This window comes from Pezoporus occidentalis, unplaced genomic scaffold (assembly GCF_034315485.1).
Source record: "Pezoporus occidentalis ecotype Australia unplaced genomic scaffold, CSIRO_AGI_Poc_V1 ctg281, whole genome shotgun sequence".
NCBI lineage: Eukaryota > Metazoa > Chordata > Aves > Psittaciformes > Psittacidae > Pezoporus > Pezoporus occidentalis.
This window is the reverse complement of record NW_026914730.1, coordinates 28,612-56,184: the sequence shown is the minus strand read 5'-3', so window position 1 is coordinate 56,184 and position 27,573 is coordinate 28,612. Positions and strand designations below refer to the sequence as shown.

Sequence of the window (27,573 nt, the reverse complement as noted above, 5' to 3'; positions counted from 1 at the left end):
TGTACCCTTGAAGATGTGATGATCCAATACATTTGAGAAAAGGTGACTGAGTAAGCAGATGGAGATGTTTCTGTATAAATATGAACTATCAAATGTTTGAAAGCTGATGAATGTTTGCTTTTCCTCTGTTGTTTGAACACTAAAGAGTTGAACATAAAGAAAAGCAATACAGAGGTTAATAAAAGTGCTGCTAGTGTTTCTGTATATTGGGAAATTACTCAGATTAAATGATGAGGTTTTGCTTAGTATAAAGATTTAAATTTTAAAAAATGAAGGGGTTATGACCTTTTCCTTTTATTGAAGCGTGAATGCTTCAATATTACAATGCATATTACATATAGCCAGTGTTCTGCTCTATGAAGCCCAAGCTGTGTGTGTAGAATAAAAGCTCATTTGAGTAGTCTTGCAAGCCTAATGGAGGCATCATCTCAGCTTTATAAATAATGTAAGTTGTGTATAATGTGGAGTCCCCAGAGGCTGCAGAGAAAGCATCATTACCAGCCTTTTCAACCTGCTGGAGATCTTAAATTGATTTGCAGCACTAAACTGGTGCAAAATGATACATCAGGATGACACAGGGTCAACCTGTAAAAGTCTATGATGTGAGCCCGTTAGTTCAGTCATCATAATTAAACTGTATTATGAGGGCAGCGAAGCAAGTGTCTGTGACATGTCCCATTGTGCTTCAGATATGGGTGGCTGAAGAATCAAATACAGAGAGCACGGTATTACTTAACTTATGCAGGAAGTGGTTGAAATTAAAGCTTGCGGCCCTGTCAAGAATAAATGCTGAACTCGTTTAGGTTGACTCTTAACCTCTTTCTTGCAGTCACTGGCAACTGGAATAGATGAAGGCATGTACAGGTTGGAGGTGTATGTGGGGGAAGTGGTTGTGAGTGAATCTCTCTGCATTTTGTATACCTTTCCAGGCCTGAAAATCAGCTAGACTGTACCTGCAGACTGTGCTAGCTCGTATTAAAGGGAGAAACAGGCATTTCCTAGTATTTTATTCTACTGAAGTTTGTAACAGCCTGTTGAAGTGTTCCTGCTGATCTGAGTTCTTGTATAAGACAGAATTTTAGTCATATCTTGAGCTATATGACCAATTTTATTTTGGAACAGAGACTGTAATTTTGAATATGGGTTGGCATAGGTCACTGCTCTTCTTAGTGAAGGTATCTGTGGCCTTGGATTCATGTTTCATCTCTAAGTAGCTTAGGAATTTGCATGCCACAGATAGTAAAACCTTTATTATATACCAAACAGATCTTGTTCCTGCTGATAAAATCACCGTGCAGTGTGTTAGGAAAGTTTAGAGATTTAAGCAGAGAAAATAAATGGTCAGTAATGGCAAGAGGTGTGCTGCTCACCAAGTTCAGTTGCATCTTGATAGCATGCCCTTTAGCTTAGGTGCTTTCTGAGTGGCAGATAAAAGAAAGCTCGCTTTCAGTTGCAGCGTCTTGCAGAATTTGTATATGGAGCTCTCTTTTGCTGTATGAATGCAGATGAATAAATGGAGCTACCTTATTGAAGAGAGAGCGATAAAATCAGATTTCACAAATTGCCTTCTAGTTAATAGATTCTACTAATTTTTGTTTGGTTTTAATTTCTGGTTCAGGTTTTGATGACAAACTCACCCAGTTGTGCCTTCGGAGTGGGGAAAGGTGTGTTCTGCACATAAAAACTTCACTTGTTTTCCTCCAGTAGCTGCAGACTGGTATACTTCCACAGGCCTTTCCTCTGTGTGTAGCAGTGTCTCAAAAAATTGAATGCATACAAGTCTTAAAAGGTGATAACGCAGTTCCTAGAAGTTTACATTTGAAGTTACTGAATAGAAAATTTGAGTTTGAAACATAAACACCAAGTTGGCAAGTGTGGCTTGAAATGCTGGTGACTTAAAGGATTTCTGCGCAGGCATCTTGGACTTCTGTAGCTATTTTGCCCAAGCTACGATGGTGTAACTTTAGAACAGCACAGAGGATTTTTGTGTTAGAACAGTGTTTTTAATTTGGGATGGGAAACAAGTTATTTTAAATTGATACTTTCTAATTGCTAGAGTTGAATCCCTGCAGGCTGCCCTATAACTGTTTCCTTTAGAATGTCACTATTTCTCAAGATTCAAAATAAGCAGAGAATATGTTAGATTGGGCCTTTTGTGAAGGGCTTTGCAGAGGGTGGATTCTGGGGTGAGGAGGAGAACATTTTTGGCAGCTAATGGCTGCCACAAAGATCCCTATCCTCCTCAGAGGACAAATGTTAATTTGCATTACAGAAGGTTTTGGGGTTTGTGTGTATTTGAGTGGGAGATGTCTTTGTTTTTTAACTGAGAAGCCAAACATTTCATAAAATAAACAGGCTAATTTCAAGGAACTTAAAACGTTCTTCAAAGTGAACCCAGGTCGTACAGGATTTCTCCCTCCTTCAGCTTTATGCCTGTATGTATTGGCTTTGAGAAGTGCCTTCTGGCCGAATAGGAACAAAGATTGAGCACACTACCTCTAATTAGACTGTGTGAGGTCAAGCATTCAGTGCAAGTAAGGCTGAACTCTGCTGAACTGTGTGAATGGGTCTGCGTTTATTTATGTTTTATTCTGGGGGAGGAGGGAGGATGTGTATCAGGTACTGTGGCACTGGGATTATGATGGTGGAAGTGTTGCACAGCTGTGTGACCACGGTGCTGCCCTCTTATAGCACTAGTGTGTGAGACACAGTTGCTGGGTTGAGCTGTCGTTAAGTTACAAAAGCTTTTCTGCAAGTACAGATTCCTTTACTCAGTTGTACTCTTCTTGCGGGTGCTGTCTCTTGCGAAACTGCATAAAAGCTGAGTTCAGATCAAGAGTTGAAACTTTTTTTCCCCTCTAGACTTGCAAATGCAGGGAACTTGACCAGTACAGCTATTCTAGTCACTTGGGCAGTTCAGTCATTCAAACATAGATCTGTAATTGTTCTAGACTATATATCACTTGTATTTCAAAATGAGATACCCACTTGGGAGACTGATACTAGATGTCACCGGTCTTTCTCATTTTAATCTTTCCCACTTTTTCCCCCAGCATGCACAGGCAAAGTCTAGGGAGTAGGGAGGGAAAAAAATTATTTTAAAACATGCATTTTTATAAGTAATTATATTTAGGCACTGTTCAAAGCAATATCATCTGATACTGCTGGCATGTAAGCAAATCATTAACGTGGCTCACCAGTGATTTCTGAAGCATTATTTCATATTTCTGTGCTTACAAAGGGAACACTCATCCCAATATGGCAGCAGATGAGACTGAGAGCAATATAGACAGTCTGAATTCTAGCACTTAATGGTATTCAGAAGCATTTAATTTGCAAGTTTTTGTCATTGAAATCATTAAAATGCCAATCCACATCAAACTGATGTATGGACTATTGGTCCGGTATTGGGTAACTTGGAAGCAAGATACCCATTAAAAATTTTTGTACAATGCTGAAGTGATTATAGACAGAATTGCAAGTTTTCACTGTCTCCTTGCTGCTGTCCCGAGCATGAGTGTAGGGTAACATCTGCCCTCCAGCTTTGACTGGTGGACCTTCACTCAGTACTTGGTCTGATGCACTGTTTGAGGAGAAGCTGAAAATGTATCCTCTAAATACAGATTTTGTGCAAGAGTAGAAGTTGAATTTTAGGATTTACAGCATTACAGTTTCTTCCGCAGAGGTTGCAAGACTGATGTATAGTTTAAAAATTTGTGTAGGTAAGTGAAAGCAAAAAAGTGTGTGCACACAGGGCTAATATCTTGACACTGATACAGCAGGTCAAAAAGTCTTCGATGAATTCAGAGAATTCTTTATGTTCAAATTGCTTGGGGCAAGCAGTGACCATCATTGATCATACTTCTGCTTGCTTTTCTTTGTCACGTTGTTAAGTACTGAGAATTACTGTCCCATTTGTCTGTGTTTACATGAAAGACTGACTTACTGAGGATATTTTTCTTAAAAATAATTTCATATTTTTGATTTCAGGCATTTTAAGGCATTGACAATAATAGCAGCATTCTGTCTGGTGTTGTGTGATGAAACCAGGGCATGAGACTCTTGAGGACACCTTATTCTTATGCTGGTATGTATATAGGGTTATTCACACTTGATAGCTGTGCTGTATGTCCTTGTGCACCTATGGGTGCCTAAAATAACATTCACTGCTGTTGCAAGTTAAGTTACTTGGATCAGATAAAAGTAGACTAAACCTATATATAGTTGGGAAAAGCTTGTAAATTCATCAAGGTGTGTCTGTGTAATACTATTTATACATAAATATTTAAATATTGTTTAAATGCTTAAAAGCATAAAATCAGTTTTAGTTAAAGATGAATTAAATAACTAGAAATTCATGTTGCAACAAATTGTGGCTTCCACTTAACTATGTTTCTACGGGAGATAGGAGGAGGAAACATCTGCTGTTTGGTTAGATGCTGTTAATGAGCTGCATGGTTGACTTTATTCTACCAACACATTTCACCTTTGTACCTGTTAGGTTTCATTTGAATATTGACATAAGAGGAATTAATCAAATGTCTTTGTGGATTTACATGTACCTTACTAATAAGGACTTTCAGCTGACATGCTGGGAGCAAAATACATGGCTTGTAACTAGTCGTATTTCCAAGACAGGTGAAAGAGAGCTCTCAAAAATTTTCTCCAAGACAAATTCGGAAGAGTGTGTGTGTGAGAGAGAGAATGGAAGATAGTGTGAAACTGACACATCTCATGTTATTTCACTTGATGGCTTAATTCTCTGTGGTGTCCATGTAAATTAGAAAGCTAAAGAATAGCAAAAGTGCATGGGTTGGGGTTTTTGTGGTTGTTCTTGTCTGTTGTTTTTTAATTCTGTCCTTTTCTTTCTAGCTCCCTCAAGGTGTTACAGAACAAACTGCTAGTGTTCTGGTAGGACAGAAAAGTTGGCACCTTTGCTCACTTGGCCAGTTTTTTTTTTTTTTTTCCAAGGGCTTCTGAGCTGCATGCCATGAGGCAAGTAAGTTATTTCCAAGTTAGGCTACTAGTGCCGACTTAGGAGTGTAGATTCTGCTTATAGGTCCTGGGAGACAAACATGACAAGGGTTAGTCATGGTTACTTAAGTTACCTGGTGCTATAGTGGTCAGGATGGTATAGGAACCTCTATAGATCAGTAGCTTTCAGTAGCTCACAAGCAGTGAAAAAAGGGGTGGAAAAGCGTCTTCATACCAGGGCTGTATGTGAAGCAAGGTGGCAGTGGTGAGGACTTGCATTTGAATGGAATGAAGCCATGTGTGAAGCCAAACTTCGAGGTTACAAGCAGTGGAGGAAGGATGAGCGAGGCAACTCAGACTTCTGGATGCTTTGAAAATATTCTAAAATATTCTAAAAGTTACGTAAAATTTGGAGAGGGATTATTTCTTGTGGTATTGTCCTCTGCTTTGCCTTCTGCTCCCCCTTGTTTGGATTTGAAATTCTTAAAAGTAGTACTTGCTTAAGTATAGTTCTTACTGTTAAGTTGGAGGGCAGTTTTTAATAGGACTTGGTGAAGTGGTCAAAATCAGAGAAACAGTGGTCTGATTGAGATTTTTATCATTATTTATGAGAGTCTATTATTTGTTGAATTACTTTAGAATTACTAGAATATTACTTTAGAAAGCAGTTCTTCTGTGACTCTGCCTGTGAATGGCAAATAGAGCTTGGGCCCTACCTCTACCTGGTAGCAGTTGATGTGATTCTATATTTGTGTCAAGACAAGCAGAGTTCTCTCCAGTTTTCCTGGAACAGTTGTTTTTTTGATGTGGACCAAATTCTTGCTTTCAAATGATTAGCACATGGTTGTGTTGAGAGGTTGACAGAATCACAGGCACAGGGTGGTTGAGATTGGAAAGGTCATCTGGTCCAGCCCTCTGCTCAAGCGTAGTCACCTAGCTTGCCCAGGACCATGTCCAGATGACTCCTTTTTATCCAGTTGTATAACAACAGCATTATTGTTTTATCACAACAGTAATGAAAGTTGATTTGAAATTTACCCAACCTTCTCATAGATACGATGGCTTCAGGGATTGTTAAATGCCTAATGTGATTACAGTGATTTAATTTCAAATGTGTAGTTTTGGGGAATTTCAAACACATCTAAAGTGTGTGCTTCCCTGCACAGGTTGGAAAGAGATAAGGAGCACAGACTCAACTTGTGTGGCTCTACTGAGGTCTCACCATGGATCTCCAACATTTAGGAGCAAAGTTTCATCTCCCATCACACAATCTTTTGGTCTTTCCTCTTGCTGTCAGATGCTTCTGCCTTTTTATCACTGAGGAGACAGGTAGATAGCTAGCGTGCACAGACATTGGTTATGTCTTTGTCTGTGTTCTGCTAATTACCTGGTGAATGTTGTGATTTTGAAAAATGTGAATTTTGACCTTGCTGAATGTCTTGGAAAACTTGGCTTATGTCCAGGTTGCCATCTTGGGTATTGCAGGTTCCTGTTTTGCATTTTTTGCCCACTACTGGCTTTACGGTCTGCCATACTTAATAATAGGCCCTTTATTATCCGTGCTAGTTATTGTCAGTGTTAAATGCTTCCACTTGGATGTGGTAGCCAAATACAAAATCTTTGTCTTTATTAACTTAAAACCTTAAGATAATGTAATTATAGCTTCTGTAATGTGTCATATTAGATTTCGTCTGGGAAATATTTTAGAAATACTCTCAGAACTCTGTGGTGTGTGGTATTTTTTTGACAGATGAATAGGGGATAATTTTTCTTTTTGCTGTAGTTTGCTGTCTGGTTACCTAGAACAGAAGGCACTGTTAGCAGCATGGGGGGGTGAAGTGCTTCCTAGGGTGGTTATTCAGGACCAGCTGGGGCAGAGCTCATTGCTCTGGGGATGAGATGAGGTTTTGCAAATCGACTGAAGTACTCATGTCTGAGTGTGAGCTAATCTTTGTCTGTGTATCATGTAAAATCAGAGGGGTGGCAGCTCTACAAGACAGAGAGAACTCTTAACAGTTTGGCTCCTCTCAGCCTCAGCCACAGGTTTCTTTGCATATGCTGGCTGGTGACTTGGGTGCTCATCCTGCTCTGAGCTGTTCCAGCTGTTCTGCTGGACCACAGCAGTGGTTTTTGTTGTTGTTTTTGCTAGGTTAGGAAGGTGAATTGGCCAACAGAATGTAAGCAGATGGGAAATTATGTTGGGAGTACCAAAGCTGGCACAAGAGAGTTAAGGGAAACCTTTTCTCTTTTGGTAGGAGCAGGCTGTTGAGCTGCTCATCTGCTTGTGGACCTGTGACCTTGCTGGCCCAAGGCAGCTGTTGGAGGTAGCCAGTTATAAACGAGCACTGTAGTACTCCCAGATGAAGACTTCCTTAATACGCTTGCCAAGCAAAGGTCTAATTTACAGTTTTTTTTCCCAGATACTTAGGTTGGTGATTAGCATGGTGAGGTTAGACTGCCAACAGTTACATCAGCCACAAAGCCCCAGTGTAGTTACATTGGCAGCAGAACGACAGTGATTAATGATACAGTATATTTTATGGGAGTGAGGGAGGATGGATGGGAAGGAGCATTTGAACAAGCTTTTCTGTTGAAGTACTGTTCTGCTAGTATAAACTGCAAGCTATATTAGAAATGTTTTTCTGGTTTAATAAAACTGTATGAGCAGAGCACATCTAGTGCATGTATGAGACAGGACCAGTGTTTTTCCTCATGGGAAAAGAGTGTCCTCAAACTTTTAACTTCTTAGTAGTGGAAACCTCTTTTTCCTCTTTAGAGGATGAAAATAAATTGAAACAACTGGCCAACCAGGTACTGTTAGCAGCATTATCAAGAAAGTAAAGAAAAGCTAAATATTAAATCCATTAGAAACTCTTCTGTAAAAGCAGACTGATATTTCCAGAAATCACTGCCAGTGAAGACAGTTAGGGCACCTGAAGCTGATACGTTATGTCAACTAGTGCACTGCTTGTGCATCTTCTGGGTTTTGCACCACTGTGTAAGTCACTTTAAAATTTTTGGCTTTCAATCCGTTTTTCTCAAAAAAAAAAATATAGAAAGCACTTGTTTTAACAAGATAGAGTAGATATATTTAAACCCCCTTTTTCTTGTTACTGCTAGCTATTTAACATCTTCACACACTGCACCTTTGTAATATATTTCTTCAAGGAATCAGACTATGTAGAAATTTAAAATAGAAACTTAAGTTTTTTTTTTCTCTAGAGGCAGTGCTGGAGTGATTGATGTTCTTGCTGAATTCCCTTGTAACCTTCTGTTATGTGGGAAGTTTTTTTTACTCTGACTTGGCTACAGGCTTCTTTGAAATTTTGTTCTATGCAGAAAGCATCAGCTAACTTAACTGGCTGGCATAAGCACTCCAGAGCTGTTTACTACGGTTTACTGGATAACTGTTCCCTTTGCCTTTGTCCCCACTAGTTTATCAGCTGTGACTGTTGCTCATGGTCAGACCCAATGTATTTCCTGTGATTTGTGAATTGAGAGCATTGGTGGCAGGCTGCTTTAGCTGAAGTCTTGTATTTGTGAATGCAGGCAGGTTTCCATCACACCTTTGCCTGGCTTCTTGCCTTCCCTGACTTGGGACACAAGGGCTCTCAGTCTTCTAGGCCAGCAGTCAGGGTTATTTGAGCCTAAAGGCTTGTTATCTCAGGAACTGGGGAGTACTGGTTTTATTCCCAGAATTAAAGGCTTAATTTAGATTGCTTAAAGCCAAGTAATCTGAAATCTTCATGTGCTCTTTTTGTGCGCTGGCTTTCAGCCTGGAAGTAAGTAGTCATGGAGAGTTATAAGTTCTCGAAGTTCATCCTTGCAATCTGACTCAGCAGCGTGTTTGGGGCTTGGAGTCCTGTCCTCTGTAGTAGGATGGCTGTAACTGTTCAGTAGCATAATGTAGTGGAAAATTTAGAAACTTTATGGCTGTTTTAGCTTTCCTACTGACAACCTCACAGAACCTGTCTGTGGTGTTTGGGAATTACTGTGTCTTCTTGTCTCAGCTGTAAGGTTGCAGTACTGTAACTTTGCAAAACCTGAATTTTGAAACTTGAAACTGGTCTTGGAAAACTGTTGTGGAATGAATAACAAGTTGCCTTAATTCCATATGCAGAATCATATAGACTGTTATTAAAAAAAGGTTGCAGATAAAGAAAGGGTACGGAGTAATTCTTTATGTGGCTCGATTCCTTTTCCAAAGTCATAAAAAGCTTACAGATAACCAGGGGATGAGATAGATAAATTACAGCCATTTTCTAGTATTGTAAAACTTGCGTATTTTCAGTAAGCAATGTAGGAGGATGTCTCCCACTTCCTTTCAAGTTATGCAGTTTCCAAGTGCTGTATGAATTATCAGTTCCTATCTGTGGGTTGAGGCCTTTGTACAAAACCCTCCAAAGCCTTGATCTCAGGAATATGAGAAAACAGTTTGACGTGAGATTCTGCAGATGTTCTGGCACAGGGCTGTGGCAGCTGCTTTTGCCTCATCCCACAGTTTTCTTGGAGCTTTCTGGCTTCTCACATATGGTCACTCCCTTGTTTTGCCCTTTCAGAAGAGTGACTTTTGGATCTGTGCTCAGCCGTTCCCTGTTGGCAGTAGTTTGGAGGCACTTTTGTTGGCTGTGGTGAGTGTGATAGTGCTGGTATGTACTTCAGCCTCAGTCCTGGTGCCTTTGCCCTCAGGCCCCTCGATGCAGTGGTCCCTTCAAGATCTGATGTTCTTGCTCAGGGCAAGCTGCCTCTGGCTGAATGACTTGCTGCCCTCTTCCTCTGTGGTGTGAAGGCGTTGCCTGGGGGAATGGCATGTGCTCTCACAGAGCTGTCTCGATGCTGCACTGCTAACAAATGTTTTGTGCCCATGGTCGCCTCTGTGGCTTTCTTTGTCTAAGACTTGCCTCTCAGTCAATAGCTTTCAAGAGGTTCATTCTCTGTTTGTTAGCAGGAGAAGCTAAGTCTTGACATGAGAAAGTGGCATGCCCAAGGGAAATGGGAGCTAAGGATCCTGAGCAGCAGCCCAATGCCCTTCATGACAGTACTCCTGCTGATAGAGTTTTACAGGCTCAGGTATGGCAGGAAGAAATTGCATTGATAGCAAAACCAGTTGCAGTCAGTAGACTTGTTTGGATTAAAATGATCCTGAGAACAGAGCTTTTGGGCTTTGGACTTCATTGGTGAAACGACTGTCATCTGGAAGGTTGCTGGCCTCCAACCACAATAACATGAGATGCCTGTTTTGTTCCAAGTGTGCCTGCAGGTTCAGGGGAAAGCTAGTGCTCTTAATGCCTGATGTACAGGTGAACCAAGAATTGTTCCTTTGGTTCTATAGAGATAATTGTCTGATGGAAAACATTTGTAAAAGTAAGAGACCATGTAGATCCTTTCATTCTAGTGTGTCCATAACTTTATTCTTTCACAAGTATAGGTTTTAGTATTGATGAAATGGTACCTTGATCTAGGATTACACTGGGGTGTAGTTGAAGGCAATTCAAGTTTTTAGCATAGGCTCAGACTTGTACCTCACATGCCAGTAAAGGCCTTGATCAGCCTAGATCTGGGCTTGCTGGTGTATTTTAAACATAAACGTGAAGTTTCCTTGACCTGATCGTCAGGAGGATCCCTACAAATTTGTATTTGGCTGGAAATCGTAATATTTAAAGAGTCTCATTTTCTTGTGTGTAAGTGGCATCTTGAAATACTGTGATCTTGGCTGCTTCCATTTGTAAAGGGTCTGTTGAGTTCAGGTGGCTTGATGCATACCAAGATACTCAAGGGAATCTGCTGTGATGTGGTAGTGCAGCTCTGCTCACAGGGACCAGAAACAGACTGGGTTTTGTGTCATCTGAAGTCCAGTCCCTGTTTTCAGCAGGCCACTAGTCATATGCTGCAATGATTGAAATCTGGCAGATCTTCATGTTTGTTTCTGGGTTGTACTAACTTGGTTTTGAAAGCTGTATCATCTTTAAACACTTACTCTGTCCAGAATGGTATTTGTGAATTGCAGGACACTTCACAAAATTTAACCTATATATTTCGCTCTGCCTCTTGACATTTTAAAGACATGATAAAGGTACAGTGCTTTAAAGGTCTGTCTAAGGGAAAAAATAGCTCCTTAGTTTTTGCAAATAAGGCAAAAAATAGGAAAGCTAGAGAGATCCTTTTAAAGAAGTAAAGCATGCACCTCATGAAATGCATTGAAATATCTTCAGTATTGGCAAACTGAAGAGGCTGTTCTTATTTCAAGTACATAAACGGTGGGTGGGGGACTAATGTATAAGAAGATTAACTGATTTATTTTAATGATGTTCCTTTTTGGTTTAATTTTCATCAGTTTTTTTCTGCTTTGTTGAGGCTTGACCTTATAGTGTTTCTATTACTGGAAAAGTAATTTTTTTCTCAGCTTTTGTTGTCTCTTGCTTTGGTGAAACATTCTGCTCTAAAGCTGGGGATCTTGAGCTGTAATTTAACATCTTTACTTAATCTCTGATAAATGAGGTCTGGGTCACAGTCTTTAGAAGTGGTTTAATGCAGCTGACGTAACTGTATTGGCGCATGCTCTTGGTAAAATGAGTCATTTGTAGGAGCAGCGGCTTGCATAAGCTGAGCATAACTGGAGTGCATCTAGTGGGGTTCCCTTAAAAAATACCCTGTTGTGGCACTACTGTGGTTGGGGCTGACAAATCCCTTTCTAAATCTGTGCAGCCTGTGCTAGGCTTTGCTGTTCTGTGAAGACAAAAATGTATCTTGCATTTTATGAGCTTTACTCAAAAAATCTCGATGCCTGGGTGGTGAGGGGCTTTTCTTTATTGTTTTAAAAGGTTTTTCTTTATGCTGCAAGTAGATGTTTTAACTACTGTAAAAAAAACTCCACAACCTGAATCCCTGAAAGTGACATCAGTAAATTTTCCCCATCTCACCTGTGAAGGAAGTTCCTCCCGCCCTGTGCTGATGAATTGGAGGGAAATGCTTTTTTCAGCTGATAAAAAGAAATAAAATTCCATGCCCTTCCCAAAGGAGGAATTCAACAATTGGACAAGTGGCGTGGGACCATGTGTTGGTTTGTAAAAGGATATAGTTTGTAAAGATGTTTCCTTTGATGCCTGTGATGAATATAGATGTGTTTCCGTTGGAGAGGGTTTTGATTAAATTATGCAATTAGAGCTGACCAGACAGATCTAAATATAGGAAGAGGTTTCAGTTATCCTGCCTTTGTGTGTATTAACACACCCACACAGATGTGTGTTTGTTATTGTTGTAAACAACACCTGTTTTCTAAAGACAGTTCAAAAAGTCAGGAAAGGGAATGGTCTTTGTGGAAAAAGGGAGTTATGCAGGAGTTTTGTGATTAAAGGGAAAAAACCTCCACTGTTTTCCTCAGCTTTTTGACCTTTTAGAAAAGGACTTCCAACTTTAATAGCTAGAATAGTCATGGCATCTTTGCAGATATCTCATGTTCACAAAGCTGTAGTCAGTTCTCCAAAGCTGGCTGTCAGTTGTCCTGCATTTGTCAGGATATTTCCTGTGTCATCTAACAATGCTTGACCAAGCTCCTTGCACACTTCTGTACTCCATAGTGCTCCTCATGCCTGGTGGGACAATGTGTGGAGTTAAATACCGACCAGCACAAGAGGATAAACCTGCCCCAAATTTCACAGTGAAATACCCACTAGGATGGCTGGTAACTCTGTCTCATAACAACTGTTCATATAACTTTTTCTTTGTAATGTTTTGTCTTAATTCAAGAATTTCTTTGAGCTCTTCAGCTTGGAGAGAGTGTGAAAAATGAAGATCATTTTCTTCATAGTATTTGGGGGTGGGGAAGCACACCTCATGAACACCAATCTGGCAAGTTTTGTAGTTCATAGCGTTTTATTCATTTTATAGGTTATTTTAGTGAAGCTCATGGTTTTGTAATCCCACCTGTGCTGGAGTTTTGACTGAATCATCAAATTACAGTTCCTTCCTGACTTCAGTCAAAATATTAAATTGCTGTTTTAGAGTTATCTTTGATAACACATTCGATTTAGTCCCAACTGCTTGCCAACACCAGAAGGGATTTGTCCACACCTGGGTGTACCTTTTGATGTATCCTACTTGTACTAACCCTGGTGTGCAATAGGCTTATCCATCTTCCTGACCAAGTAATTTGGCAAAGTTGGCGTTAGATTTTTTTTCTGTAGTCTTGGCAAGTCAAACTAGCATGGCAAGGAGACAAGTGGGTGTTGGAGGAAGAGCTGGCAGTTTGTGACTTTGTGGAGTCGTTCATCTGAACACAGGAATGCATAAAATTCAGCAGTGCAAGCTAGAAATCTACCATTGTTTCTCAACTCTGGTGAGAACTGCATGATTTGAGGATCTGGTGATCATTTAAGAGGCTGTATGTGTTAAGTGTTTTTTGTAAACAGGCAGGAGCTGTGCTTTAATGAAGGTGTAGGTAAGACTCTTGCGAGATGTGTTCAAATTCGTTTCCAGTACAGTTTTTAATACATCAAAACAGTTGCAAAGGCATTGTGAAGAAGTAATCTTGATCAGAAAAAGGGCAGATTTAATTCTTGATGCATCTCTTAACTGGGAAAGCACCTTTGCTATGTTCTTCACTCACAATTACGCATTTGCTTACAAAGACTTATGCCATTTTAGTGGAATTGTAACACAGGATTCAGTTTCTAATGTATATGGAAACTTGGTATTTTCTCTGGAGATGCAATAGTGAAGACAAAAATAAATCTTTCATATCTAGTAACTTCAATTTGAGAAGGCAAAGTACAAATCCAGAAAACCTATAAGAAGAATTTGCTGCTGTTTTACTCTTGTAATTGGCATAATGGAGACTTCAAGGGCAAGGAGGACCTTGCCTGCCAGGAGCTGAGTGGTGTAGATGGAGGAAAAGCTGTGCTTCATTGTAGAAACTGGCTGGACATTGTGTACTTGGTTTGAACTGTGGTGAGCATTGGGAAGGAGCTGTCAGATAATGATAGTATGAAGTTATTTCTTCATGCTCTGAAGTAATTGGGCAGTAGGGGTTTTATTGTTTGGGTCACTGTTACCCCACTCGTCTCTCTCAGTAAAACATACGCTGGCATTACTCCCTCATTTTGACCAAGTGGTGAATCTGCTCTTTGGTGTTCAGGTCACACTTGGAACTCATGGATTTGATTTGTCTTATCAAGTAAGTTAGAAGTTGTACAAGTCCTTCTTCTAAAGTCAAATGTTACTGCCCTGTTGGGAACATGTAGGTGTTTCTTACAAGAAGCTCTACGAGCTGCTGTTACAGTTAGCTGGGGTGCAGTCAGCACCTGCTCTTTACATAACACTCTTGCTTTCCTACTGCCTGCTGAACTAAAGGGTGCATGTAGGTACCTGAAAGGATTTTCTCTGTGGGCTGAAAAATGGTATATGGGAGGTTTTCTTGGAAGGGAATCCCTCAGGCAAGTAGCATGAGCAGTGGGCCTAGAGGAGGTTTCACAGACCTGGGTTTTTGGTTTCTCAGAATCCAAGGCAGAGGCTGCTTCACCGAACAGGCTGGAAATACCCTCCCTGCCGTTACTGGGCATAAGTAAGGGAGGTCTAATGCAGCTTGAGGGGAAAAAAGCTGCCAACTTCCAATAAAGATGTTAAAAGTGTTTCAGCACCAGTATGCTCCTCTTTCCTCAAATAATATGATATGTGTCAGAAATTAACACAGAATCACATATTTGTTTTCTTTAATTCTTTCTGCCATGCCAAGAAGACACGTAAAAAAGTTTTGGTTTTCTTCTTTTCCTATTTCAGAAATACAAGGGGAGCCAAGTCAGGTGCTGTATAAACTCTCTAATGAGTTTTGCAGTACTTTGAAATGAAACTTGCTTTCTTTTGCATGTGTATTGTAATGCCACTGAGTCTTCTACTGGATTTCTGTGCATTTTTCTAAGATGAGCAAGATCTGATCTTCTACTATAAGAAAGTGCAAAGAAAGAACTTTTTGATTAAAACCAGAGTAATTCAGCAGAAGACTCTGGACTTTTGTTTTACAAGTCACATCTCTTGAAGAAAGAAATCAAAGCGTTTTGCTGTTTGCTCTAGAGAATAGAGAGTCAGAGGAAGTTAGTGCACAAGCTTTGTAACACATTCTAGCATTACAGCTGCTTAGACTGTGTGCTTAGTAAGACATAGAAATCATTCTTGCAGGAGTAAAGTGACAGCTCCCTGGCTTCTATGCCAAAATCTGATCTTTTTTTTCTGTTTGTAAAAAAAAGCTCTAAATACTGTACTGAGTACATGAGTTGCTGAAAAGATGTGTCTTTCAGAGAAGGTAAGTTACTAAATATTTTTGAGAAGCAAATTAAAAATCTCTCTGCTTGTTTTTCCTTTATATTGTCAGTAAATAATGGACTCTAGGAAGAGGTACATTGAATAAGTAAGATAAATTAAATTTTTATACTGTAGTCAAAGGCTAGGCAGTTTTCTCTCTTACAGTTATGTAGATTCTCTTCACTGTGGTTCCTGCCACTTACGTCAAACTGCTGAGTGTATATTAAAAATATTTAAAAGGATACTTTTTGCCTGCATCACTGAGCCTGTAATACAAACAATGAAATTAGTAGAAAAGTTAGAACTGCTTCTTGTTTGCCTGAAACTTGGGCTAGGATTTGTTTCACTTCCCATCCTCCAGGAGAGGATCATCTAATTGTCCTAACCCTTTCTCCACCCACCAAAAGCAGTCATTTATGCAAAGTGAGACAGTTTCCTATGGGCTCTCCTTTGGGAATTTGAAAACATTCTCTTTGAATATTTTACTGTCTGCTTAGTATTGCTGACAGAATTAACTATCCCTTCTTTCAGGGCTAGAAAAATAGAACATTCCATGACATTTTGCCTAAATGCATTTGTTTAAATACAAGGCTGGCAAAACAGCTATATCTGTAATGCTCACCTTTTTTTCTTTTTTTTTTTTTTTATTAGCTTCTCACAGGCTTCGTACAGGTTTGTATGTAGTCCAAAGACTACACAAGAGACGGCAGCAGTGAAGGAAGACAAATAAAGCAACATTGGCATTTAAAATAAATTTATTGATTTCAACTCATCTATCACCAGACAGAACATGTAATAAAAAGTGCATGGGTTTTGATATGTAAAGAGTGGCAGATAAGTGGGTAACAACTCGATTTCCTTTAAACTGACTCCAGGCTGCCGTTTGGGGGGTGTCCTGTCACTTGGTTTAGGCTTCTGTTTCACCCATACCTTGTGAATAAACATACCCTTCAAGGGCTGGTGGTCCTTCAGTTACTGGAAATACTAACTCCCACTCTTCCAGAAGGGCACAACATATTTGGGGAAGAAGCATGCAGGCTGTGTCATCTGCTGACTTGTGGTTTAATCTTTATTTTGCACTTCTAGCTGATAAGACCACTTTGTGCAAAAGTTAATACAGGAAATGATGCCCTGCAAAAACCAAGAGTGACAGAAAGGGAAACGGAATGTACTGGCAAGAGCTCAGCCCTCTGGATGTGCTCTCTGCTTCTTGGAAATGAAAAACTCCACCTACACTGCCTTTTAAACTTTTTTAGCTTAATGCTGGTATTGGAGTTTAGTGTGTGGAGTGTACAGTAGCCTGTGGGTTTTCTCCCCTTTTACTTTATCTTGTGGCTTGTTCAGGGTTTGCAGTGTGCTTAGATTTTGTTCAGGCAGGCAGGACTTCAGCAGGAGTCCCTGAGCTGGAGGCCTGTGGCCAGCTAGGTCCTGCTGAGCTGCATTACTTCCAAGCATATCCACAGTACCTAATACTGCTCCTTCTGCTCCTATTGGATTTCTTGCCATGGTTGTTGCGACAGATGCCAGCTGTTAAGATAATACCTTTGATTGTGATGGTGAAATAGTTTTATGAATTTGGGAGTGTGATGTGTGTATGTTGGGGGGATTTGATCCAAAAACTTTGGAAAATCTGTTCCTACAGCCTGACTACTCAGGGCTGCAGCTGAATGTCATCTTAGTCTTTGCTGAGTTTGTGTGCTACTAGCTCATGTTAGGGTTGCATTTTCAGGCTAGTATAAGCACAGTCTTACTAGACAGGCAAGTAGGTTGGCCACTTATTTTTAAAGTAGTTTGGTGAAAATGGGTCAGGCCTAGGTAGAACCATGTCTGCAGTCATTGTTAATGTTGACAGAAGTTTGGATCAAGATTTATACTTCATACTTCCTTTTTGATTAGAACTTCAATCAATTCAAGTCTCTTAAATATTTTTTTTTGTTTAATTTGAATAAATGTGAAGTAGAAAGCTCGGCTTGATTTCTTCACGATACACCACTGGAATTTCTAACTTTTGTGTGTGGAACCTGTACATTTTGTGTGAAATAACATGATTTTAAGAGCAGCAATCTTTTCTTAGTATTACTATGGAATTGTGTCTGATGTGGGTGTGCTGCCTCCTATTCTCTGTGTGTGTGTAGGTTGCTGGTTGTTTAGGGGTTTTTGTGTCTTTCTGATGGCAACGAAAACATTCATATCCTTTTCCCCTTCTCCCTTCCTCTGCAACCTGTTGGTATCCAGTCCAGGATGCGTTTCCTGTCTGTCTTCATGCTCTGTTTGAAAATTGGTGGGTTAGTGCTCTTTGTCTCATTTTCTCCTCCCTGACAGTGCAGGGTCTCTCTTGCTTCCCTTGGCAGAGCCTTTTGGCTGATCCCAGCCTGGACAAGTGTGAAATTTGCTGCTCACAACAGGGACTTCTTCATACGTGGTGTTCCTCTCCTTCTTCACCCATTGCTGCATTCCATTTCATGTTTCCCAAGTCGAGGACCACTGTGCTGCCTGAAATCTTCTTATCAGGACTTCCTTGTCCTTCCCACTCTTTCATATGTCCGTGAGTGCACTGGGCAGGCAATGTGCTCAGCTTGCAGTGGGAAGGGTCAGGATGTAATCAGTAAAAGTTCATGGTATCTTTCCCTCACAGTCTGCTTATGAGCTATGTGAGGGATTTTTAGTGTGATGAGAAAGTGTAGTTTTCTTTCTTATGTGAGATGAGTGAGGGTGAAGAACTTTCTAGTTTTTTTTCTTCCTTTTGGTTTGTTCCTCAAAGCAAGTCAACTGCTTTGAGCTCAACTGGTTTTGTTTCAGATCGTAGTATGTGCAAGTCTGGTGCAGTGATTTTTAAGATGCATCACTGGTATTTATATATATATGGTATATATATATAAAATAAATAAGTAAAGCACCAGTGATCTTGCACAGGTTCCTTGGGACATTTTGCTCTTTAAGGTCACAACAGGTAATTGGTAGACGTGAGTGCCCTTCACACTGAACAGTGAAAGATGAAATCTGAGGAGCTTGGTTTAATGCGAACTGCATTTCTAATATAGGACTAGATGATCTCCAGAGGTCCCTTCCAACCCTAACTATTCTGTGCCCTTTTGTGGAGTATGTGTGGAAACATAGCCATGTCTTCTTGTGTTTTAGCTTTTTTTTATCATGCCTTTTGTGGTACTAACTGAGGCCATGCTCAGACATCAAGCAGAAGTATTGTTCGAAGTTGGCAAATGCAGTTGCTCTCCCTCTTGCTGCCTGGCACAAAAATCCAGGGTGACCTGGGGAGAAGGATATACAGGGTTCAGCAACAGGCCCTGTGGCTTAAAGGTCTTCATCAGGTGTGACTTGAGTACAGTTCTGGAGGCTGTCAACCCCCTTTTTTTTTTTTTTTGTTGGTTGGTTTTGGTCACTTTTGTGGGTGGGTGGTGGATGTTTTAATTGTTGTTATGTTAATTTAGTATTTTTTCTATCCCTCTGATATTCTCCTGTAGGTTGTTTGCCAGAAGGGTTTAGAGTCATGAGGAGGTTGTGCCTGTCAAGGGGGGATGTCAGCCCCGCCTTCCTGGGACTGGAGGACTGAAAAGGGGGAAGGACCAGAATTATTTCATACAGGCTGCTTTTAACTACTGACACAATCTGCTGTACCCTAGTGGTGGTGGAAGAACAGGAGAATCTGCTGCTTGGTTCTGTGGTACCATCACAGTGGGGTCACCATGAATGTGACAAGTTTATTCTCCTTCACCAGCCCAGCAGTGAAGAGGCTGTTGGGATGGAAGCAGGGGGATGAAGAAGAAAAATGGGCAGAAAAGGCTGTTGATGCATTAGTGAAAAAACTGAAGAAGAAAAAAGGTGCTATGGAGGAACTGGAAAAAGCATTAAGCTGTCCTGGTCAGCCCAGCAACTGTGTCACAATTCCTCGTTCCTTGGATGGTAGGCTTCAGGTTTCGCACCGAAAAGGGCTACCACATGTAATTTACTGTAGAGTGTGGCGCTGGCCGGACCTTCAAAGCCATCATGAACTGAAACCACTGGAATGCTGCGAATTTCCCTTTGGTTCAAAACAGAAGGAGGTTTGCATCAATCCCTACCACTACAAGCGGGTAGAGAGTCCTGGTAAGTTCTTCCTTGTCTGTACCTTTACACCTTATCTGAACAATGCAAAGTATGGCAATTAATCCTGTGACTGCCATCTTAAATAAGCAGAAGTGGTTGTTTGCACATGTCAGATTCTTCCTCTGCAGTTTATCTGGATGTAAGCATTAATAAGCAGTTCTCTGTTTCACGTGGCAAATGCTTCACTTGTGTAAATGTTTTATCACTGTACAGAGGCATAGTCTTAATATATGCCTTAGGCTGCTAGGCTTGGTATCACCTGGTTTTGTTGGTGACCACTATCCCTCAATTAGTTTGGTTTTTACTGTGCGGACCAATCTGTATAAAACACTGCAAGCTAATGTAAAGGATTAATGCATTCTGTGCATGAAAGCCATTCTAACATATTGCAGTAGTGGTATTATTTCCAAATTACTGTTATCTTCAGTCACTTCTGTTTCTTCAGACCCCTGAAGAAAATATTGTCTTTAGGATGTCCCAATTTTGTCCTTTTGAAAAGACTGTAATTTTAGACAGCAGAATATAATTCCATCAGTTTAAAGCTTTGATAGCAGTGTTTCATTGTATGTGAAGTTCTACCATCAGCCTTTCTGTAAGCACAGTTTGTTTATCTGTTACCCACTTTTTCAAGTTGTAACCCATTCTCGCTGTCTCCTCTTAAAAGGCCAAATCTCTTTTTGATAAATCTGTGCTAAACTTATGCAAGTTTGTTATCAGGGAATACTTACTCCCAGGGACTAAGATGAAATGTGCTTGGACACATCTACACTAGTTTCCAGCTACTGAGGTTGTACAGGGACATCTGCAGAAATGCAGTGCAGGCATGGGTGGACTTCCCTGCTTTAAATGCATTAGGCATTCCATAAACTGCAAAGCTGCCTCTCCAGACTCGCATGGACACTTTGAGAACTACACTGAAAATCAGGTTGTTGCAAGGTTGTTTTTCTGGGGATGGACATTGCATTTGTCTTGGATCTACAACAAATAATGCATATCGAGATGTTAAATATTTCGCTTTGGTGTGTTAGTATTAACTTGGAAAGCATGTGAATTGCAGAATACCCATAATGTATGTATTTATGCAGCAGAAGCTTGAACAAAGGAACTCTGCACTGGAAAAACAGTTCTTAAAAAGTTTAAAATAAAAAAAGGTTAAAATTCCTAACAATTCAATGTTAGGCAGAAGTAGGATAGTAGAATAGTTATGTCCTTTTACTGCTGGCTGTTTGCATATCTCTGTGCTAGTTGTTTACATTCAGTGTTCCAAAATATTGAAAATTAAAATTCCTGAAAGAGATTTATTCCTGTCAGATTGAGCAACAGTTGGGCTTTGTTATTGTAATGTCAAATGGCATGGTCTAACTCATTTTGCTGTAATCTTGAAAACAATTACTCAGTTTCAGAACATTCTCATTTGAACCATCTATACCATATTTAAAAATAGGTATTTGTAAACCTGTTGTCATTTTAATAAGATATGTAAAATAAAAATAGATTAAAGTTTTCAAAAGATGGCTGAAATACGCATTTTAGCTGAGTGCTGCTAAGTAGCTTAAGTGGTTAGAAAGCTGGGGTTTGCATGTTAAGTCATCTTACGAATTTTGTGTTTGGGAAATGAAGCAAAAGTTATTAACTGTAAGCTTAAATTCTGGGTTGCTCTTTAATTGTTTTTGGATGAGATAAAAATCTCTACATTCATGTAGCTACAGAATTTTTGTTGGGGAAAAAAAAATTCTAAACCAGTAACTGAAGTTGGAGATGGTAGAAATAAAATGCTTTCTGTTTTGTCCAGAGAAACACCCTTCTTCCAGAAAAGCTAGATATGTTGCCTAAAGGGCAGCTGGGCAGTTTTCCTGTAAGCATGCTGGTTATAGTCAGTTTGACAGAGCTGGCAGAAGTATTCAGTCTTCCACAAGCTAAATGTGTTGCTTTAACCACTTAAAATATCCTGGAGGTAGCTGCTGACCAAGAGCTACTGTTGACTTCTGCTGAGGTGCCCTGTTAAATCCAGGTCTGGAGGTACAGTGTTACATGCATGATGAAGTTATGTCTTGAACTTTATAAACAGCTTGTGTGAGTGAGAGTGGGGTTGAAGCCCATTGTGGCTTTACTGAGTTCTCTGGCTGGCTGTGTAAAGGAAGAAGGGTATATATTTAGTCATCCACAGGCCTGCTGTTGTTTGGGAGGATACTACATGGGGATGGTGGGAAAGCATGGCTTTTGGAAAACGGTGGTAGCTGAACTCCTGTTTGGCTTGGAGAGCTGTGCTTCATACCTTTATGACTTCTTTTCCTGCCCCTTCCCTGTCCTTGCTGTCCTCCAAATGTCATCTTTATCTTCATTTCCTGACAGTCACTCCCAAATTCTGCTAACCATTTTTTCCCATTTTTGCCAGGACATTAAAACACCATTATTGCTGCATAAGTGCTTACACTTTGAGATTAATGGGTAGTGGGAATTCATGCATGAGCCACTGTTTCCAGCAGTGTATGGGCACGAGCAGATATCAAGGTTTGCATTTCCAAGGCCATCATCACAGGAGGGTTTGAAATGTACTGTCTCTTGACAAAATAAAATTGAAGCTCATATTGCATATGATGCACATTTTGTGTGCAAGGTACATCATGAAATTCTGGTCTGATAGTGTGGTCTGTATTTAAAACTCCTTTGTGCAGATCCAGTTACTGGAGAACTGAAGCGTACAGTGCATGCATTGGGTGGCATCTATGTTAACTCTTCTGGTTGTGTGTGGTTTGTTTCAGTGTTGTGTAAGTTTTGAGGAACAGATTAGCAGTAAATCCTCAAATTCATAAAATCAGGTAAAGCTCTGTGTTTGGAAGTTAGTGCTATGGACGCATCACTTTTTCTCCTTGTGCCAGAGGGATGCATGGATTTTCTATCTTTATACTTTAATTCATCCTTGCTGTTCAACTTGAAGATAAGCTTGGAAAACACGAGAATTGGCATGCTGTGGTGTCTGCAAGCTGCAAATCTAAACCTGAATGCAAACAGGAGATTTTTCTGTTAGTAGGGTAGATAGGAACCGGTTGTAAACAGTCAAAGGAGGTGGAAAACTATCAGCAGTCTCAAATAGGGAGCCTCCCAGTGTCCCTGAGCACAGGCTGTGCTGCTGCATCTGTGCAAAGGGGGATGTGGCATCTGGCAGGGTAAGGTGTGGTGGTACATATGAATGCCTAACCTGACCTGGAGGTTCTGTGCAGGCATGGATGCCTATCTGATCCTGCAGATCAAGAAAACTAAACAGAAAACTGCATTTTGTCACGGTTAGCTTGGCAAGCTTGGTGCCCTTGGCTCACTCTCTGTGGGGTCAGTTGGGGCAAGGCAACATGGGGGCATGGGGTGAAGGCGAGGAAGGGTGGCTTTCCTGTCATGGTCAGCTTGGTATCAGCAAGCCCCCCAGGCGATAAAGACCTGGTCCATAACTGGGTGCATAAACAGCTCCTGCTCACTGTGTTGTGCCAGCACAGCTATTTGTGTGGCCTTTGCTGAACCGGCTCAAAGTCACTTTTTCCCTCCCTGGCTGTGTTGTCTTCCAGGATGATCAGAGCAGCGCAGGGGCTTGCTGTGTGACTGGGGGAACATCAGTACTAACACAGCCCTGCGGATGATGTGGGGAGGAGTGGAGGTAATGGAAAATGTGAGGAGAAAGTAGAGGCTGCTTTGTTGCTGGGGATGGGAATACAACCTTGTACTTGACTCTCGGGAAGAAGTATTTCCTTGAGGTGTGTTATGGTAGCTCACTGGTGCTGTTTCATATGTCTCTTGTGTGCAAAATTATTTCTGGTGCAGGGTAGTTAATGGCTGTCAAATTTCTCCTTTGGCAAGGCAAAGCAAAGCTTTTAATTAAGGAGGGCAGGGTCTAAATTTGATGCCTTTTATAAACTGGCACGCTCAGCCTAACTGGTGTGCTCACTTGGCTGAATCTGCGTTTTCTCCTCAGTGTTTTTTACTTTTGTTTTGAGATATCTGGAATTCAGGGTCATACCTGGCTTGGGACTATCCTTAAGCATGATCAAGACTTGACAAATAATTAGGTGTAGAGTGTAGGTAGGGAGTGTGAGAAAAAAGTGAACACGATGTTCTTCATCTCTCAAAAAATGCCCCAAATAATCTCTCAGGTTTTGCTGGCGAACGTGTGAAATGACACTTGGAAGTTCTTCCTGGGATACTCCCTTCCCTTCTTTTATTCCTTTGGTTTCTGTGGAGAAACAGCCTCTGTCACTTGCCTCTCTCCTCAGTTATGTCAATAGGATCAGGTGAAAGATGTCATCCAGAATTTAGGGGGGCAGAATGGGATTTGTCTTTTAAATCTTGATCCTGTTTGCTCTAACAGCAGAACAAAAGGAATGGGATAGGGAGCGTGGAAGATGAAAGGTGCTTAAATTGACACTGCTATTAAAGATGTAAAAATAAATCAGACCTATAATGTGACTTTAGGGGACGTAGTTAAGTTCTTTTGCCTTAGCTAACAGGAAGGACGGAAGATGAAGAAACTGAATATTTCAGTTTATTAAAATACTAGTGAACACTAGCTGTTGGGTCCATCTGGTGCAGAATTGTGTTCATTTGCATCTTGCTCATCAGCCTCCTAGGAGGCTAAAGAGGATTTGAGTTTATAATACGTAACAAAGGAGGAAAAAGAGGAATTAATTTCACTTCTGTGCTTTATATGTGGAAGTAGTTGAAGGTGCAGAGTGTTTATGTAAACCCTTACATGCTGCCGCACAGCTGCATGATGTCTCTTCAGAGTGTCCAGAATCTGCTGATGCCTCCTCAGGGGTCAGGCTTGGGAAGAAACTGTGTTCATTGATCTGAGTGAGCTTAAACCTCCCTTGGGAAATGCAGTTGTTAACTTTTCAGTATTCATTTCTGGAGGTGCCTCTGATGGTCTGCTGTGCTTGCAAGATGCAGTGCTGGGGGTACTAAAACCAGTCAGTCTAGAAGCAGCCAGTCTGTCCTCTGAAATATTCTAGTTCCATGGATCAGCCTGTCAGCACAGACACTTGGAGGTAGAAGATAACTACAGTGGTTCAGGTGTTTTTGCAATTACCAGTAAAGTATAGATAAATAAGGTTGGATGTTTTCTTCTGTTAAGCATCTCCTCTTTGGGAAGGCTGGCTGCAGTCTGCTCTACATCATGGGGCTTTATGAAGCCGATGGTGACCGTGTTCCACCCCAGTCAGGCAATGAGCAGCAGTTGCTTTTTCATGACACAGGCAAATACAGTTGAATTGTCAGTTCTGCTTAAAGGTCATGATGTTCCTTTACATTATAACCAAGAATTCAAAGTGGACATGTGCTCCAGCAAGCTTGTTGTTGGCAAGGAATGTTTTACCTTATGTACAGCTGTTTTTTGCCACAAGAAGAGGCCAGGTCCCCAGGCTCTGCAGGAGCGGTAGGTGTCATGCTGTTTTTTGCTCCCGGTGTGGACTACTTGCCTGTGACTTTAACCTGATTGTTTTCATATTTGTCTTTGATCTCCTCTGCTGTTTGCTCTAAGCAAGACTCCATGAGGCTGCACACTTACTGCAGGCACCAGGGGTGCAGAAAGAAACTTGAAATGGTGGAAATCCTGGGTAAGGCAGGTTTAGACTCATGTGGTCCTGGAAGTAAATGTTCCTTGAATGCTCCACTGTACAGTGTTGCAGCTGTGGTCCTCAGTGCAAGAAAAATAAGGCATGTTTAAAGGACCTTTTTAATGCTATTTGAAATAAACAGATTTCTGTTTGTGTATATTGGTCTGGTCATGCTTTTGAGTTCTCTTTTTTTCAGTACTTTACAGAAAAACGGAATGAGTTAGTCTGCTTTATCTGCCTGTATTCAATTGTCCTAGGATCACTGCATAAAAAAAGGATATTCCTAAGCTAGTTCTTGACTTGGATCAAGAAATGAGAAGAGGATCTTTAAAACCTGTCATGGCATACTCCCTCTGTGCTTCCAACCTGACTCAGCCTGTTGCAGCAAGTCACCTCTCAGATTGCTCACACCTGCAAACAGCAGGGTTCAAATGTGGCTCCTGGGACTGTCAGATTGAGTCTGTCCAGATCAAATTTGGAACCAAGAGAGAAAAATTGGGAGTAAGAAGCAAGTCCCTTTGGGTCTGCAAGCTTGTCTGGCTGAGCTCTTTGGGGTCCTGGCACTTGCTTGCTGTCTCCCACCACCCAGCACCTGGGAAACCAGGGCTCGACATGAGAGCCTCCATGCCACTTCCAGCAAGATGGAAGAGCTTTGATGGCCCAGGCCAGAGGGAGCCCAGTGGAGCAGCTCCTGTCAGCACCAGGCCTGATGGAGGATAATGGCATCAGTGCCAGGCATTGGAGAGAGAATGGCCAGGAGACCAAAGGCAAAGAAGAAGGTGCTGTGGGGGATGTAAGGGAGGGGCATCCCTTTGGAGTTAATATGTAGAACGCAGTTAGAAAAATCCTTGTTCCCTCATGGGAACAGCAGGATTTGTGCACCTCTGCAGGCTGCGCCTGAGTTTTGCTGTATTGCTGTGTAAGGCTGCTTGGTGTAACTTTAAAAATAGCATGCTACAACAGGTGGGCACAATTACAGGGCGGTTTCCCAAAATAGCAAGCAACTGTCAGTGTGCTTGGCAAGCAGGGTAAAACTTTCTTCTCTTCACTTTTGCAGGATTCAGTTCTAAAATTTTCTACCGGAACTATGGGTGGTGACATGGGAAGCAGGATTTGAAATCAGGAGGCAGAAAGGAGGGAATAGTCTTAACAGCAGGGTTTTCTTGTCTAACCTCACCCCATGTCAGAAAAATGAGCTGCAATAAAGGAATAAAAGTTGTCAAGAAGGATATGTTTGTGTCTTTTTTTTTTTCTTTAAAATGAATCAGATTCAGAAGTTTCTTCTGACTAAAAGACCAGACTTCCAAGTTTTAACCTACTTGGTAGGATAGTGACCATGACTTTCATACAGGTAATTTGAACCCTGATCTGTGTAAATGTCGAAGTTAACATACAATATCACTGTAACTTCTTCCTGTATCAGGACTGCTTCTCCCCCAGATCTGCTTACAAGAACTCCTTTTGTGCATACAATTAGTACTAAATTCTGAAATTTGCCTTGACAAATGTCAGTTTAATCAAAATATTAGCTTATCAGAGCATCTGCAAATAAAATCTAATGTTAGCTGAATATTGTAATGCAGGAAATGTACTAATATTACTTGCCAAGTGCATTTAGACCAGATGTCTGATGTAAAAGTAAAGTCAGTAAAAAGCAACAACTGTTTTGTCTTTTTAAGTGCAGTCTTCAGTGGTAACTATGTGAAATGACAAATCAAGCCATGGGGTCTATTGAAACTGTAAAATAAAGAGTTGAGAAAACAAGAGAGTTTTCAGCTTTCTCCTGGAAAAGGAAGTCTGGCATGTTTGTTACCCAGAACAGGCTGCTGAATAGCTATTATTGAGCCTTTTCACTGGCAATTATTAGAACATAGGTTTGGAGCAAAAGTTCAAAAGGCTGGCATTTCTGCCTTTTTGAGAGAACAGTAAAGCAAAGTTGTGCTACCACAGTCAGTAGCACAGCCTTGCTTAAGCCAGGTGGTATTGGAACAACCTAAAGTAGTTAGATCCTCAGAGACTGCTTTTGCCAGAACACTATTAATCTTTTTTTTTAACCAAGAGTAAACTCTATCCTAAGTATAGCCATGTAAATGTCTTTGTATGTGAGAACTTGTCCTCTGGTGAAATAATACTTAATTTTGCCAGGTCTTGTTTTAGGCAGCATGGGGAAAACCTAATGACATCAAAACTTTTCTTTCTACTTGGCGCTTTCTTGTTTACAAGCAAGATGTTGAAAGTCCCATTTCAGTCAGCATGCTTTGGTGACTCTCTGCTGCAGGCAGAGAGCAAAACTAAGCGTGCTGAGCTGAGCATACGGTGGTACTTGTTCTGTTCCCACTGTGGGACTGGGCTGCTCACCAGGATGCCACAGCCCACTTCAGCTGTTGTGGCCTCAAAGCCAGGAAAATAAGCTGTCTTTCAGAGGGATGAAATTCATTAGGTTAACTGCTGCTGTGTTTTGTTTCCCTTTCTCCTACTAACACTTCATTTTTCTTACTACTTCATTTTCGCAGTATTTTGTATCTAGTGTGGAGTGCAATCCTCAAGCTTCTCCCCCGTGCGTGTTTTTGTACCCATTTCAAGGTAGCACAGACTGGTGTGTGAGGAT

The 27,573-nt window shown here is 40.8% G+C and overlaps 1 protein-coding gene across 4 annotated transcripts in view; it reads left to right on the top strand.

Moving 5' to 3' along the window:
• Positions 1-27,573, top strand: part of SMAD1 (SMAD family member 1) — a 48,878-nt gene that overhangs the window by 2,276 nt on the left and 19,029 nt on the right. For all 4 annotated transcript variants that reach the window (XM_062625737.1, XM_062625736.1, XM_062625734.1 and 1 more), the window contains exon 2: positions 18,747-19,368. In XM_062625737.1, coding sequence (XP_062481721.1) covers positions 18,969-19,368 — 400 coding nt within the window. In that variant the 5' untranslated portion in view covers positions 18,747-18,968. The remainder of the gene's footprint in view (positions 1-18,746; positions 19,369-27,573) is intronic.